The sequence below is a fragment of the Rhinopithecus bieti genome, unplaced genomic scaffold (assembly GCF_001698545.2).
Source record: "Rhinopithecus bieti isolate Rb0 unplaced genomic scaffold, ASM169854v2 scaffold_84002, whole genome shotgun sequence".
Taxonomy (NCBI): Eukaryota; Metazoa; Chordata; class Mammalia; order Primates; family Cercopithecidae; genus Rhinopithecus; species Rhinopithecus bieti.
In genome coordinates, this window is record NW_016841755.1 from 218598 (window position 1) to 232627 (window position 14030).

Consider the following 14030-nt stretch of genomic DNA (forward strand, 5'->3'; position numbering starts at 1 on the left):
TTACCAGCTAAATTATTTAACATTTTCCCAAAGCCTTTGTGTTGATTTCACAGACAAAGAAGATGCTCTACGTATCCCCTACCCATTACAACTACTCATTTGAAAAGCACAGTGCCAGGGTGCTTAGATGTTTCAAGAATACATACTGGCTTAATCCACCACCAAGTTCTTACTGAAAATCTTAACTTTTCAGTAAAGTGTGTCCCAAATTTATGAAAGATTACTGTGAAAACGTCAATGAAATAAAGTCACCTGTTTTGTAAATATATATGCATATAAAATATATGTAAATAAAATTATCTTAGTAACTTCCTCAAAATCATGCTGTAACTCTCCCCATTCAAAGATAGTTTAAAATAATGATTAAGCAAATAAATCCTGTTTGGTACCAGTTATTTTTCTTAAGTACCAAATCCTTTTCCCTAATCTGAAACCCTAACTCAGTAACGAATGGATATGCCTCTATCTTTGACTAAAACATTGAACAGGGCTTAGTTAGGTCAATTCTACAAATACTTCTTAGTCATACACACTGCACAAGGTAATATATAAGTGCTTTAAGACACTTCATCCTTTATTGAATTGGAATATGAACGCTATTTTATTACAAACATGTTTTCACACTGTTAAAACGTCAAAGCTTATTTCTTGCTGTTTTGTGTTTTCACAATTAAAATGGATCTCACTGAGTCCCTCATTTCAGTTTAGAAGACTAAGGCTCTAACAAGGCAACTAAAGGGACTTAAGGTCACCAGCTAGAAGCAAAGACAGTCTCTAAGACCCCCATCTCCTTAAAGTCCTGTCAGAGCTCTCTTTACCATGTCTTATATAAGATCATACATCTCATCAATGTACCTTTTAACACTATTGAAAACACATTTCTATCTCTCCATAAAATAAACCAACTGCACTTCTTTTTTTTTTTTTTTTTTTTAGACGGAGTCTCACTCTGTCGCCCAGGCTGGAATGCAGTGGCGCGATCTCTGCTCACTGCAAGCTCCTCCTCCCGGGTTCACGCCATTCTCCTGCCTCAGCCTCCCGAGTAGCTGGGACTACAGGTGCCCGCCACCGCGCCCAGCTAATTTTTTTTTTGTATTTTAGTAGAGACAGGATTTCACCGTGTTAGCCAGGATGGTCTCGATCTCCTGACCTCGTGATCCGCCCGCTTTGGCCTCCCAAAGTGCCGGGATTACAGGCGTGAGCCACCGCGCCCAGCCCCAATTGCACATTTTTAAGGGCCACAGAATTAACAAATCAGCAAGTTCCATTTATGTTTCTATACAGATCTGTATGTCTACAAGGTTAAGTGCAGATATACACCGATACATTTAGCAAGATAAATTTAGTTTGAAAACACTTTTTTTCAAGTGATAGGTTTTATCTGATAGCTTTGAATAAGTCCAATATTTTAAAAACCTAAAGATTGTGCTTCATTTTAAATATCTGGCAAATCAAATAAATTACACCAGGTACAAATTAAGCCAACTTAATATGCTTTCTGCTACACTTCTTACAGTTTGTGATAGTTATTCACATTTTGTGTTAAAAAGGGAACACTGATTCCTTAACAACATCTAATTTTCCACAGCGAGACATTAAAATAACCACCCGCTTTGACCATAGTCAATCGTTCTATTTTTGGCAGTGGACTTTTCTTTACCAAAAATAATGCATACATTTCCAAATCAGCTTGAAATGCAGGTTCCCATTCCAGGCATAATGACAGGCCCTCTAATTATATCAATCCAGGAAGTTCACTCAACTTACAAAGGATAAGATTCATCATATAAAAATCATTGTGCTTCCTCCAGTAGAGCACTATGTGAAGACTAATTTTAGTAACAGCAGCAAATTTATTAAAAGTTCAAATTTCCTATTTAAATTCCTGCTTTTTCTCCTACATAAAATAATTTTTGTAGGCACCGTCACCATTCTATTTGTGACAAGGCTTGTGGTATGTCTAGCATTATAGGTATTCAATTAAGAACTATTATCATAGCACTAAGCAACAGGGCTGGGCTTCTGAAAACAGTTAAGTGGAAGTAATGGAGACCTAGTGAGGACATAGTTCTGGAGATTCAGGGGGAAAAAACAAGTAGTTCAACTAGTATGTAATAGACTCCCTTTGTATGCTTAAAACATACACCATTGATTTATTAGAAGGCAAAATATGTATGACTTTCCATATTTATAAATCAAGGAGTCTTACAAGCAGAAAGATAATCCTCAAGAATGTAAACCATTCTTAGTATTATTCCTCCATCTGTAAACTAACTGCAGAGATGGGTACACAGCTAGGGAACAGCTCACGATATAATGAGAGGGATTTCATAAGGTACCATTATGCATGCTGACACTTCTGATGCACTGGATCATTTTACTTCTTCACGCTGAAGATGCTTCTGGAAAGCAGATGCAGCCTCCTACTCCTTTCCTAAGTCTTCAAAATTGCCTTCTATCTCACTGTAGGAGAGGACCATGCTTCCGTTCCAGGAAACCCCAAGAGAAATGGAGAGACGAGCCTCTAGGGAGCAGAATAAGAATACCACAGGGTCCTGCATTTAGACAGGAAGACAGGCAGAATGGGACTAGGAGCTGAGCAAGATCTGGTGATGTAGATGGCAACTTGGCCTTGATGTTGGAGGTGCAGAAAGTGCTGACCCCCCACCTGCCAGACCAACCTGCCTGCCAGAGGTATCTGCTTGGGGGATGAGGGTGTAAATTTGTAAGGTTTTGATGAGCAGACTCTACTTCCCTAAGTTGTAAGGTAATGAAAAAGACGAAGTGAGATTCTTGGTTACAGAAGAGCGAAAATACGAAGGCAGGGGCGGAGCACACGTGAAGCTATGGCACGCATCCCGGAGAAGCGACCTCTTGGACCTGCACCTGTCCTGGCAAGTGAGCGTATCCCCGGCCACAGGCGCCGCGAGAAAGAATATTTCCCCGAGAGGCTACTCTACTTGTGTCACAACTTAGGGAACCCCACATTGCAGGGTAGAAAGGATTTCCTCTGGTCGTTCTTCCAGACCCTTCTCACGTTGAAGAGGGCCGTGGGCCTTGTGCCAAGCTGGACGAATAAAATACACGGTGAAGAGAGTGGGGCCGCGCAGTGAGGGGCTTCCCGCCAGCGGACCCCACCCGCAGGCCCTACAGTCACCTGAACCCAAAGGCCCTGGCGCGACCCCGGGCCGCGCCACCGCCCCTGCCGGGCCCGCGCAGCGTCTGGAGGCCGAGCCAGTGCTGCTGCAAGATCCGACCGCGTCCAGTCGCCATGGAGACGAGGAGTTCACCACAGGACCGCTCAAGGACTGAAACGAGGAGGGCACGCACCGCCCCCACGCCCGCGCGTCGCCACACCCCCTTACGCCCATGCGCAAGTTCACAAAACTACCGCTGGCTGGCGCGTGCGCAGACGGCACCGCGCCAGACACCCGCTCACAAACCGGGATTCTAGAAACTTCCAGGCCCTGGCTTCCTTCCCCACCTCTACATTCTGCCACCAAGGGCGCTAAGCAAGTCCTCGGCTTAACCGTTATAGGAAACCGGTGCCTGCTTTGCAGCGGCCTCGTTCATCTCCACTTGCTGGCTCTTTATTGTCCGGCTTTTCTGAAAACAGTGAAATGCAAAAACGAAATCATTTGCCCACGCGGAATGTAAAAGACCACTGTCAGAGGGAGTATTTCCAACTGTGCACAGCCTTCTCTAGAATGATCAGGAAAACATGTAATGTGTAACTGCCAATTTGGCTTTTGCAAGTCCCGCTTGAATTACGTAGGATCTGTGGTACCAATTCCCCCACCAACGCCCCGCTTTCCCGCCTCTCCAAGGACGCGCAGCGTGTGCGCAGGCGCTGGGCGCGGAAGCACCTGGGTGCGCGGGAACGGCCTGTGCCGTGCTCTGTCCGCCTTGAATTGTGGGAGATGTAGTCTCTTATGCGCGCCCCATTGCCGCATCCCAGTTAAAAGCGAGGTCTTCAAACTACTATTCCCAGGAAGACGGGGGGTTTCCCAGGTGACTTTGCGAAGACATGGCGGGGACGCTGTGAATGTCAGCCAAGAAGTTAATCAGAGCGTGTTGATTCAAAGAGAAAGAAGACAGAAGGGAAGGTAGACATCAGGTTCTCCCTGGAGATTTTTCGTTTTCATTTATGCTGCTGAAGGCAACGTTTTTGCCTAACACGCCATGTAATGTAAACGTATAGGTTTGAGTACCTGTCCAACCAGATGTGTAGTGAACCCAAAAACTTTCCTAATTGTAGTTAGCATCGTCCCTAAGCGGAACGATTTTCTGTGAACATGATTTGTACTTTTCTACGAGCCATACAGTATACGGAGAAGCTGCACAGGTCCTCGGCAAAGCGATTGCTTTTGCCCCACATTGTGCTTAACAAAGCGTGCTTGAAGACTGAGCCCAGTTTGAGATGGGGGCTTCAATATCAAAAGAAAACAGTGCGACCTAGATGTATTCTTGGAGTCACCCAGAAAACCATCTGGACGCAGGGACCGAGCCCCCGGAAAGCAAAGGAGGATAGCAGCAAACAAGTGTCTGTGCACAGGAGTCAAAGAGGGGAACCGCCGTCCCAACATCACAAAAGGTAAAAGGAGTACTTTAATGATTGGTCTTTCAACAGATGTGACAAGAGCTGCCAATGCTCTTTTACACCAAGTTCACTACTAAAGGTGAAAAAACAATTCACGTGAATTTTTAAAAGCCGTTTAAACTTAATTTAGAACTAGAACATATAGACCTACAGTTTTCTTCACAGATTGGAACTCAGATTTGAAAGTTGATCTTGAATTTGATATAACTTTTTTTCGTTGTGTTTGGAGAATTTTTCTCAAGTTGTATTGGCTCTGTTACATATAATAAAGAGTAATTGGATAGGATAAAGAGAGAGAGAGATTATTGACTTATAATCAATAGGGAAAACTTTCGTATGTTACCTGCGATAATAGAAAAACATATAAACTAGGGAGGATGGAATGTAATTTGTCAGGGAAAGTCAGAGATGTGTTCACAGATATTTTAAGATTTTTTTAAAATTTCTTCATTTCGCATGTGATTTGTAGGAAAAAAAGGACAAAGCAATTTAGACCCCATGATTATACCACACAAAGATGACTATTTTTAACATTTTGCACTTTCATACACATACCTTTTAATAATTTTTAACCCAAAAAATTGAATCATATTCTACCAATTGTTTTGTAATCTGCTGAATATGCTAAAAACCTAGTTTTTCATTCGTAATAGTTCAGCACGAAGGAACAATCCGTATGCAGAGGTGAAAGGCATAGAAGTGGCAAACAGCATGTGTGTCAGGTAATCTGGCTCAGGCAACAGTGCTGCTGCTTGCACTGCATGCCAGGCCTGCTTAAGCACCCCTTCCCTGATCTGCACCCCATTCAGAGGTGACAGTCCTTGTTGCTGAATGAATGGATGGGAGCAACATTCCCAAATACGGAATATGCTGTGTCCAGAATTCAAAGAAACATTGTGGTAGGAGGTATAGGGTACAATTGTCTTTTACTTGGGAGGGCATGTCCTGGCACGCCCCAGTGTAGCCCCACGAGGTCGGCTCATGTGTTGGTGAGCCTCTGCATCTTTGTTGGACCCACCTCTCACACTTGCAGCTTGTCCGACCAAGCCTTCTAACACACTTGCCACTTGTTACTTCTGGGCTCTAACATGATGGCGTAAACATAGTAGACAAATGTGATATTCTGCTGAATGTCCAGAACAGCATTATTCAAATAAAACTTTCTGCAGTCATAGAAATGTCCTATATCTGTGCTGTCCATTTGGGTAGTTCCTGGCCACTTGTAGCTATTTTGAGCACTTGAAATGTTGCTAAATTATGTTACTGAAGAACTGAATTGATTTAATTTTAATTAATTTAAAATTGAACTGAAATACCCATGAGTGGCGAGTGGCTACTGCATTAGACAGCCCAGGTCCAGAAAGTTTCACTCCCTTAAGACTGTAACGACAGAGGGTGAGAGAATTAGCAAATCCTGGTCAGGATCATAAACATACACTGTTATTATCTGTTTCGTGTTACTACAGACTACTCCTGCTGCTGCTTCTGAATAGAAGGCATTCTTCAAATCAATGGCCAATACCATGAGATTGTGTTAATGCACTCCCCTGTAAAGTTACCATGTGTGGTATTGCATGTGTACCCTGGCTGCCACTTGGTTGAGTTTGCAGGTAACCACTGTCATTCTCCAGCACCTATTTGTGTTTTGTAAAGGAAGACTGGTAAATTACAAGGGACTGTGATAGTGACCACCATGCCTGTATCTAAGGTCTCTAAGAATAGCACTCTTTCTGCCATTCCCCATAGATGTGATATCGTTTTTAGTTTATTATCTTGGTCACTGGGGCAGTTTCAGAGGCTTCCATTTGACTTTTCCCACTATGATAGCTCTTAACCCACTTCCAAAGGAACTAAAGTGGGAGTTATTGTTGCCAATTACTCAGTACATCCCCTTGATTTATACATTTGGAAATCAAGGAAATTATTACCAGATAAGTCCCTGGACCCAGCTGTGAGCTTCTTACATGCTGTCAGAGGGGTGGGGGGTGGTCGGGGGGTCATTGTGACTCTTTGGGTCCTTGGATATCACTGTCAGCACAGACTATGTCCAAGTTGATAACTATAGGTCCTTTTGGTGAAGGACAGGGGTAGTCAGTCACATACACTTTCCTTCAGTAAATGGGTTCCAGGTCTGAAAACTGGTTCAGGTCCAGAAACCGGGGCAATGTTCAGAGCTTTGTATTAGAGCAACTGCCTTCAGCCTCAGGAATCATCTGAGGTTAATTTCTCATGACTGTGTAATTCAGAAGCAGCCTTGTCCACTGCCCTTGAGTCTTCCCCTTGAGAACACTGTTCTAGTCATCAGCTCTGTTGCCCTCTGTAAGTCAGACACTCCCGACTGCCACTCCAGCCATGCCGTTAGTTATGATGGTGGCACCCACCTTGACTTCTGTTTAACACCCCAACCTGGTCTCTGCTTCAGAATTCTTTCATCTCCATTTCTGTCAGGGCATCCTGCTCTATAAAGATGTAACTGTGGCTTCCTTATGGCTTTGGTATACAGTGTCCTCCTGTCCCTCCTAAGAACATAGTCAGCTGGTGGGTTTTCGGGCTTTATATCTTATATCTGTGGTAGCATCCCCATTCTTGGAGGCTGTTGAGCCTTTCCTCCAGTTTGCCATGGCTGTTCTGTCACTTTTACTTAATGTGGACCATCGCTGTCTCGAAGTTTCCAGGAGCAAACCTAGCCAGCTGCATATCAGTTCCCAGGGTGCTTGCCTGTTTGCTAAATTCATCACAGGAGTGTGCCCCATGCTGATCAACTCTCAGCCGCTTTTGTGTTCTGTGCCTTGACACACCACCCTTAAGAAGCAGTGGGGTCTGTGTTCCCCTGGCTGCTGCTGGGGTGGCCTCCAGCTCCTTCCAAGTATTGTTCCTTCTCATCCTTCTCATGCCCGGTTGTGTTGTAACTTGGCCAGGAGGGGAGGTGGAGAGACCTCCTGAGAGCAGCACGTATCTTGCTAGGCAGAAGTGCCCACCCACCCCTCGCCCAGTTTCCGAGATGGAGGAAGTGTCAACCAGACAATGAACGGCTTCTTCAGGGTAGAGGGGTCAGGAGAATCTGGGGATTCAAGATTTTTTTGCCACATTGACCTCAAGGGCCCCCTATGCAGCTTTAGATTCCCTTTCCTCCCAAATCAGGATCCTTGCCTTGGTGTGGGAGGTCTCATGTGCTTGAAATGCCAAACGCCCTGAAGCTCTTACACCCCAGACCTGACCCCCACATTTTCTGCCCTCTGGGTGTAATTTGAGTCTTGTTCTGCCAGGAGGAGGCTCTTGCCCTTGGCACTCACCTTCACTGATGATTAGTTACACACATCATCTCACCATCCCTCTCCCAAATTATCCATGGCCCCAGCCACAGCCATCTGATATAAGTCCTTAAAATTGCTGATTCCCCCTAAACTCCCAGAATAACACACCAGCCAGTACATTCCCTTCCACCAGTGTTCCATCCCAGGTCCCCATTGGTGAGAGCTGCATCAGCTGCCCTACAGCTGTATTAAAGGTGCTGTCAGTAGCCCCCTACCACCAGGGACAGGGTCCTCATTGCCAGCCAGTGGCCAGCGAGCCAGCTCCAAAATCCAAATCGAGAGCTGCTTACCACTCCCGGTAGCACCCGTTGTAGGTTGGCTTCCCAGGGAAGTGGGATTTACGTAAGGAGGTTTATCAGGGAGTGCTCTCAGAATACATCTTGGGGGTAAGGGAAGCAGGACTGGGGAGAGGAAGAAGCTGAAGTGCATTTGCAGTTGGGGCCTCAGCTGCTGCTCTGGGGACCTCTGGAGCTGAGCTGGCCAGTCACTGTCCTTCTCCCTAATGTGGGGGCTGAGTCTTACGCTTCTGCATCAACCAGGCATTGAGTATGGGCTGGTCCAGGGATGTGCCGTGACCTAAGTGAGGAAGCTGTCTTATGGAATGCCCAGAGAGGAGCTCAGCTGACAACTGTCAGCTTCCAGTGCTCCCTGCAGCTGGGAGCACCCATACCACAGCACCCACTACAGGAGGGGTAGAGAATTGCAGAAGCAAGTAAATGGCAGGAGGGTTTTTTGCATGAAACTACTAGGTCTGATAGGGTTGAGAAAGTTAGACAGTGAGCAGTTTCCGTTAGAGACAGCTATAAAGTAACAAACAGAAATTTTTTTAATGTGTAGAATATGGAGAATATTTAGCACAGGGCTTTATATATAACAGATATACAGGAGCTGTTGTTTATCAAAATAAGTGGAAAAGACCTGTCAGATACCCTAAGCAAGGCAGGAGTGAATTTTTGGAACGGACAGTCAAAAATCTAAGGTGTTAGGGCCAGTGACCTGGTTTGGGTAACAAGGACAAATAAGGATACTTACTAGAACTAATTAGTTGTTATTGTGTTCTCAACCTGGGACTTGGCACATAACTGGCAGGTAATATTTATTGAAATTCCACACTGAGAGTGGAATGAGTTGTGAGCCCCAACTCCTGAACCTTGGAAGGGAAATTGGATTTGTGACAGCTGTTTGAGTCAGTCCCATGAATTACACAGACTTTGGTAGATGAGGTCTTTTTATTATTTGAATAATGTCTTCTAAGTTGGGAACCTTGCTGAAAACTTGAAGGATCGTGATACGCTAAAGACTACTTTTAAACAAGCGTTGTATTAGCTAGAGACTTATTTTAAACAATTTTGTTTTATAAATGTAATAGAAGCTTTTTATACAGAATAGAAAATAACAGAAACCTCTGTTAAAATTTTCTTCTAAAAGTTTTTTTCTTAAAATGTTTTGAAGATTTATATTTCTGAAGTCTGAATTGCTAATGTGGTGAATAAATTAGTCTATAAACATAATGCCAGGAGGTGACTCACTTTCTCAGCATCGGTGAAAAGCATAGTCATAATTGTAATGTTAAGGTAGTGTAAGTGTAATGTTATAGTTCTTTGCATATATATGAAGATACACATAGTAGATATACAGTAGCTGTTGGTAAGTGAAAAAATAGACTATCTGATATGCTAAGCAAGGCAGGAATGAAATGTTGGGAGGGACAATGGAGAATCTCGGGTGTTGGGACCAATGACCTGATTTGGGTAATAGGGACAAATAAGGGTATTTGTATATGTATTTCTGTATAATACAAATACATTTATTTATAGCTATACATACGTATATATGCTGTCCCCTGACACTGTCTTGAGTTTCTCTAGCTCTCAGAGCATCTGTTTAACCCATATGCACGTATTTTATTAGTGTGGGAAAACAAACGTCTGGTCTGTGCATATTCTTCATTTTCTAAGTTTAATTCATAAATCTTTCTGGCCAACCAAATTCCTGCTCCGAACACAATTCTGTTTTCATACACCAGTCAGTGTGCGATGGGACTGGCATTCGAGCTAGTTACTGACTGTTAAGAGTTGACACCCATTTTGGTCCATTCAGTCCCTTACCCATTCGGTTGACAAAAGCCAACACTCTTCCTGATCTGGGAGTGGCAGACCTTGGTTCGGTGTTGCTTAACCTATGGCAGTTGTGAACTGGATCACTTGTTAAAAGGATTTCTTCATCCTGAATTAAAACATAGATTCCCAAGCCCCGCTCTGAGAATTCTGCTGAGGCGCCGACACACAGGGAGTTTCCAAAACAGCTGCCCCTGAACACACACAGACCCCTTGCTTTGATCTGGAGGCTGCCTTTCTCTCACAAGAAGCTCAAAAGCAGCATACAAGCATGCCTGCCCCCAGCCGGCACACGTAACCCGTTGGTGTTTTCTCTTTACAGTGAAAGAAGCCGGAAGAGATTTTACCTATTTAATAGTGGTGCTTTTTGGAATCGGCATTACAGGTTGCAAAAAACAGCAAGTATAAGCCCTTGAATGTCTTTTCAGCTGGGCTTTTTATGGTGTCCTTGCTTTGCGTCATCTTTGTTTTCTGTGATTTCAGGTGGCTTATTTTACACGATTTTCAAAGAACTTTTTTCTTCATCCAGTCCTAGCAAGATATATGGGAGAGCCTTAGAAAAATGCAGATCACATCCCGAGGTTAGTTCTCAAGATTGAGTTACATGAACTCTGATGAGTTGGTAGGAGGCAGTGGGCAGAATTCAAGAACCAGTTCTCACGCTAGTGAAATTCACATAATAATACATAATGGTTGACTTATCATTACATTATTAGGTCTTTGTTCTTTAAGAGAACCCAAAACTCAGTATACAGATGTTTTCATGCTAATTGTACAAGAGAGTCATTTTGCTGGTTGTTCATAGATATTAAATTCTTAGAATACACCAAAATACCAAACTCATGGTAAGTTTCTAGTCTTTTTAAAGCCTGATGCGTGACCTCATGGTCGTGTGGCCTGGGAAGTGCCAGATTTCTTACTCCCTGATAGAAAGCTTCAGCACTGAAAATATTACTCATTGAAATCCAACTTCATTCACATTGAAATATAACAGCCGGTAACTGTCTGCCATTATCATCATAAATATTAGGGGTGTTCTTCACACAGACCAAGGAGTAACGTCCTAGCTCGCATTTGCAGCCCCTGAAGAGGAGAAAGATTTGAATCCACAGTGTGCTCAGTATAGAGCCCAGTGCTGATCTGCCCTGCGGCCCCGGCTCTGAGTATTCCACCAGGTTTTCTAATCGTGTCAGGGTGGAAACCTCAGAAGCTAATGATCTCTGGCATCTTTCCTTTTAAATCCACTGATTTCTCTTCATTGAACTCTGGACAGTCAGTGGTAACCATGGAAAAAGAGGCAGGGAGGGTAAAGTATCTCAGAGGTGAAAACCAGGAAATTAGGAAGTTTCCCATAATAGTTATTGGGAATCCAAATTGTATCTGACAAGAAACATTCTTTACAGACTCTGGAAGTACCTATGGGTGTAACCTTATTAAATGTTAGGACACGTCTCTGGAAAGAGATGAAGAGTTACTGTTTTATTCACAAACTCAGCCTTTCATAGATTTTTCAGCATTTTGAACAAAAAACTCCACAGAATATACAATAGTGAGATACTATTAAAGTCATAACTTAATTTGCTGCCTGAAAAAGCTCTACAAATAATAATTTAACAATTTTGTCACCATGTTTAAGGGGTACCCTTCTCTTTGCTGGGTACCGTGTTTGCTTGAAAAACAAAATCTTGATGGGTGTTGATATTTATATGTTTAATAGATTAAAGTAAATTGTTCTATCTGTTTGTGCTATACAATTCTGAAATACCATCTTACATATTACTTCTTTTTGTCCTGGAAAATGTGATACTGAAGATACTCCACAAACAGACAAAATAAGATAAATTTCATAGAGTTAAGGGTCAAATTTTTTTAGTTTAATATCAAATTTATATTTTGGGGGGGTTCCACAGTATTTGCATTTTGAATTCAATAGAAACTACATTTCTACTTCATGTGGATTTTCTTGTTAGAAATAATGGATTCACACCTGTAGCTCTGGTTTATTTCAGATGTCATTATTATCTGTTTTCTTTTTCCTCACTGTGTTTAGCGACTTTAAAATTTTTTTATCTCATAGTTTTAGTATTAGATGCTATTAATTAATTAAATTTCATTAAAAATGTTCATACATTTTATCTTCAAACCATAAGGGTTAGTAGAGACACATCTGAACTCTGTGTCATTATGTTTGTTTTCTATAAGGGGAGCAGGAACTGCGTCATTTCAGCCTACATTGTTCTGAAACTACAAGTCACACCATAAAGCTACCTATTTTAATCTGTGTGCATGAAATATTTGTTTAAATCATTTATGGGATGATTTTTATATAATAACCCTTTTTTCAGTTTTCTGATTGGAGTGGTCATTTTTTGTTTGTTTGTTTGTTTTGTTTTTTGAGATGGAGTCTCACTGTCACCCAGGCTGGAGTGCAGTGGCACGATCTTGGCTCACTGCAGCCTCTGCCCACTGGGTTTGAGCGATTCTCCTGCCTCAGCCTCCTGAGTAGCTGGGACTATAGATGCGCACCACCACGCCTGGCTGATTTTTGTATTTTTTAGTAGAGTCGGGGTTTCATCTAGTTGGCCACGGTAGTCTTGAACTCCTGACCTCGTGATCCACCTGCCTCAGCTTCCCAAAGTGCTGGGATTACAGGCGTGAGCCAGGAATGGTCATTTTTGAAAAGGTCCTATGCTTACTGATTTTTTTTCCTAAAATAATTTGGATTGTTAGAAATTATTTCTTTAGTAAGCTTAAAAAATAACACAAAATAAAGCACTGTCCTTGTTCTGCAGGTAATTGCTGTCTTTGGTGAGCCTGTTAAAGGCTATGGGGAGGTGACAAGGCGGGGTCGCCGGCAGCACGTCAGGTACTGTGGCTTGAATTCAGAGGAAGCGCTGGGGAAATTTTTTAATGAAAGGAACTTAGACTGATCTTTCGTTTTCTCGACAGTTTCACTGAGTATGTAAAAGATGAGCTGAAACACACGCGTGTGAAATTCTACATTGAGGGCTCTGAGCCGGGGAAGCGAGGAACGGTGTATGCGGAAGTAAAAGAGGTGTGGGAATTGTGGGTCATGGGGTCAGAGGTTCTGAGCGCGGTGTTATTTAAGTTCTGAAAAGGAAAATAATACCTGGAAACACTACATTTTTTTCAGAACCGAGCAAGTGGTGAATATGATTTTCGATATATATTTGTAGAAATTGAATCTTATCCTAGAAGAACTATTATCATTGAAGATAATCGATCCCAAGATGATTAAAATAAGCAAGCAAGCAGGTTTCTGATGGATGTTGAATGGCATGGACTCACTACTCTGTTCTTCACAGCTGTCTTCCAGAATGTGTTCAAAAGACAGGAAGGAGTGTATGGTTTATAAAGTGAATCTAATACAGTATTTGTTGCATTTAAACAAACTAGACATTTTCTTCTGGAAAAATTATGAAATACAGCATATTTTATGTTCTCCTATTGACTCAATCATGACAGTATTTCTGCTTTAACACCATCTTTCATGATTAGATGTTTGTTATTAAAAATTTTACGCCATGTAAATAAAGGAAATAGATTTTAGCGTTGTATTCATTTTATATTATAGAACTGTATAATGTCTGCAGAATAAACTTAACAAATATGTCATTAGCAGCTGCCCTCCACATACTTTGGAATCTGACTTGAGATAAACGTGAAAATGGTTGAGGACCATAGGGAACCAGATGGTGAATGCATTCTTCAAAATTGTGTGAGTTTTAGGAATCTGTCTCATATTTCCCCCTTTGTGAATTAAGGGCCTTGTACGTAGCGGGAAAAGTACACACTCCCAAGTCGGGTAGACCTGGGCACCCATCCCACCTTTTCTAGCAGGGTGTGGGCCTGTGCAAGTGCCTTAGCCTCATCAGGCGTCCCCATTGTATGGGTTGTTAGGGTGGCACTGTGATGAGAGGTACAAGCCTGGACCGTAGAAGGCAGCCATGAAGTGCTGTCATCCCATTTAGAACTTAC

At 42.6% G+C, this 14030-nt stretch overlaps 2 protein-coding genes across 8 annotated transcripts in view; one reads left to right on the forward strand and one right to left on the reverse strand.

Moving 5' to 3' along the window:
* FBXO15 (F-box protein 15) overlaps window positions 1–3369 on the reverse strand; it is a 74928-nt gene extending 71559 nt beyond the window's left edge. For 3 of the 7 annotated variants that reach the window (XR_001884208.1, XM_017866137.1, XM_017866135.1), the window contains exon 1: window positions 3158–3369. Coding sequence is in view for 3 of the 7 variants with exons in the window: in XM_017866137.1 (XP_017721626.1) it covers window positions 3158–3273 (116 nt within the window). In the remaining 4 variants the exon portion in view is untranslated. The other 4 variants (XM_017866139.1, XM_017866136.1, XM_017866140.1 and 1 more) reach the window with 4 other exon arrangements.
* Window positions 3370–3941: 572 nt separating this feature from the next.
* On the forward strand, window positions 3942–13656 carry TIMM21 (translocase of inner mitochondrial membrane 21). The gene is given in 7 exon segments (XM_017866129.1): window positions 3942–4563; window positions 4566–4593; window positions 10352–10416; window positions 10515–10612; window positions 12824–12897; window positions 12981–13086; window positions 13186–13656. Coding segments are annotated over 7 exon segments (744 nt in total). The 5' UTR covers window positions 3942–4295; the 3' UTR covers window positions 13291–13656.
* Window positions 13657–14030: the final 374 nt, after the last annotated feature.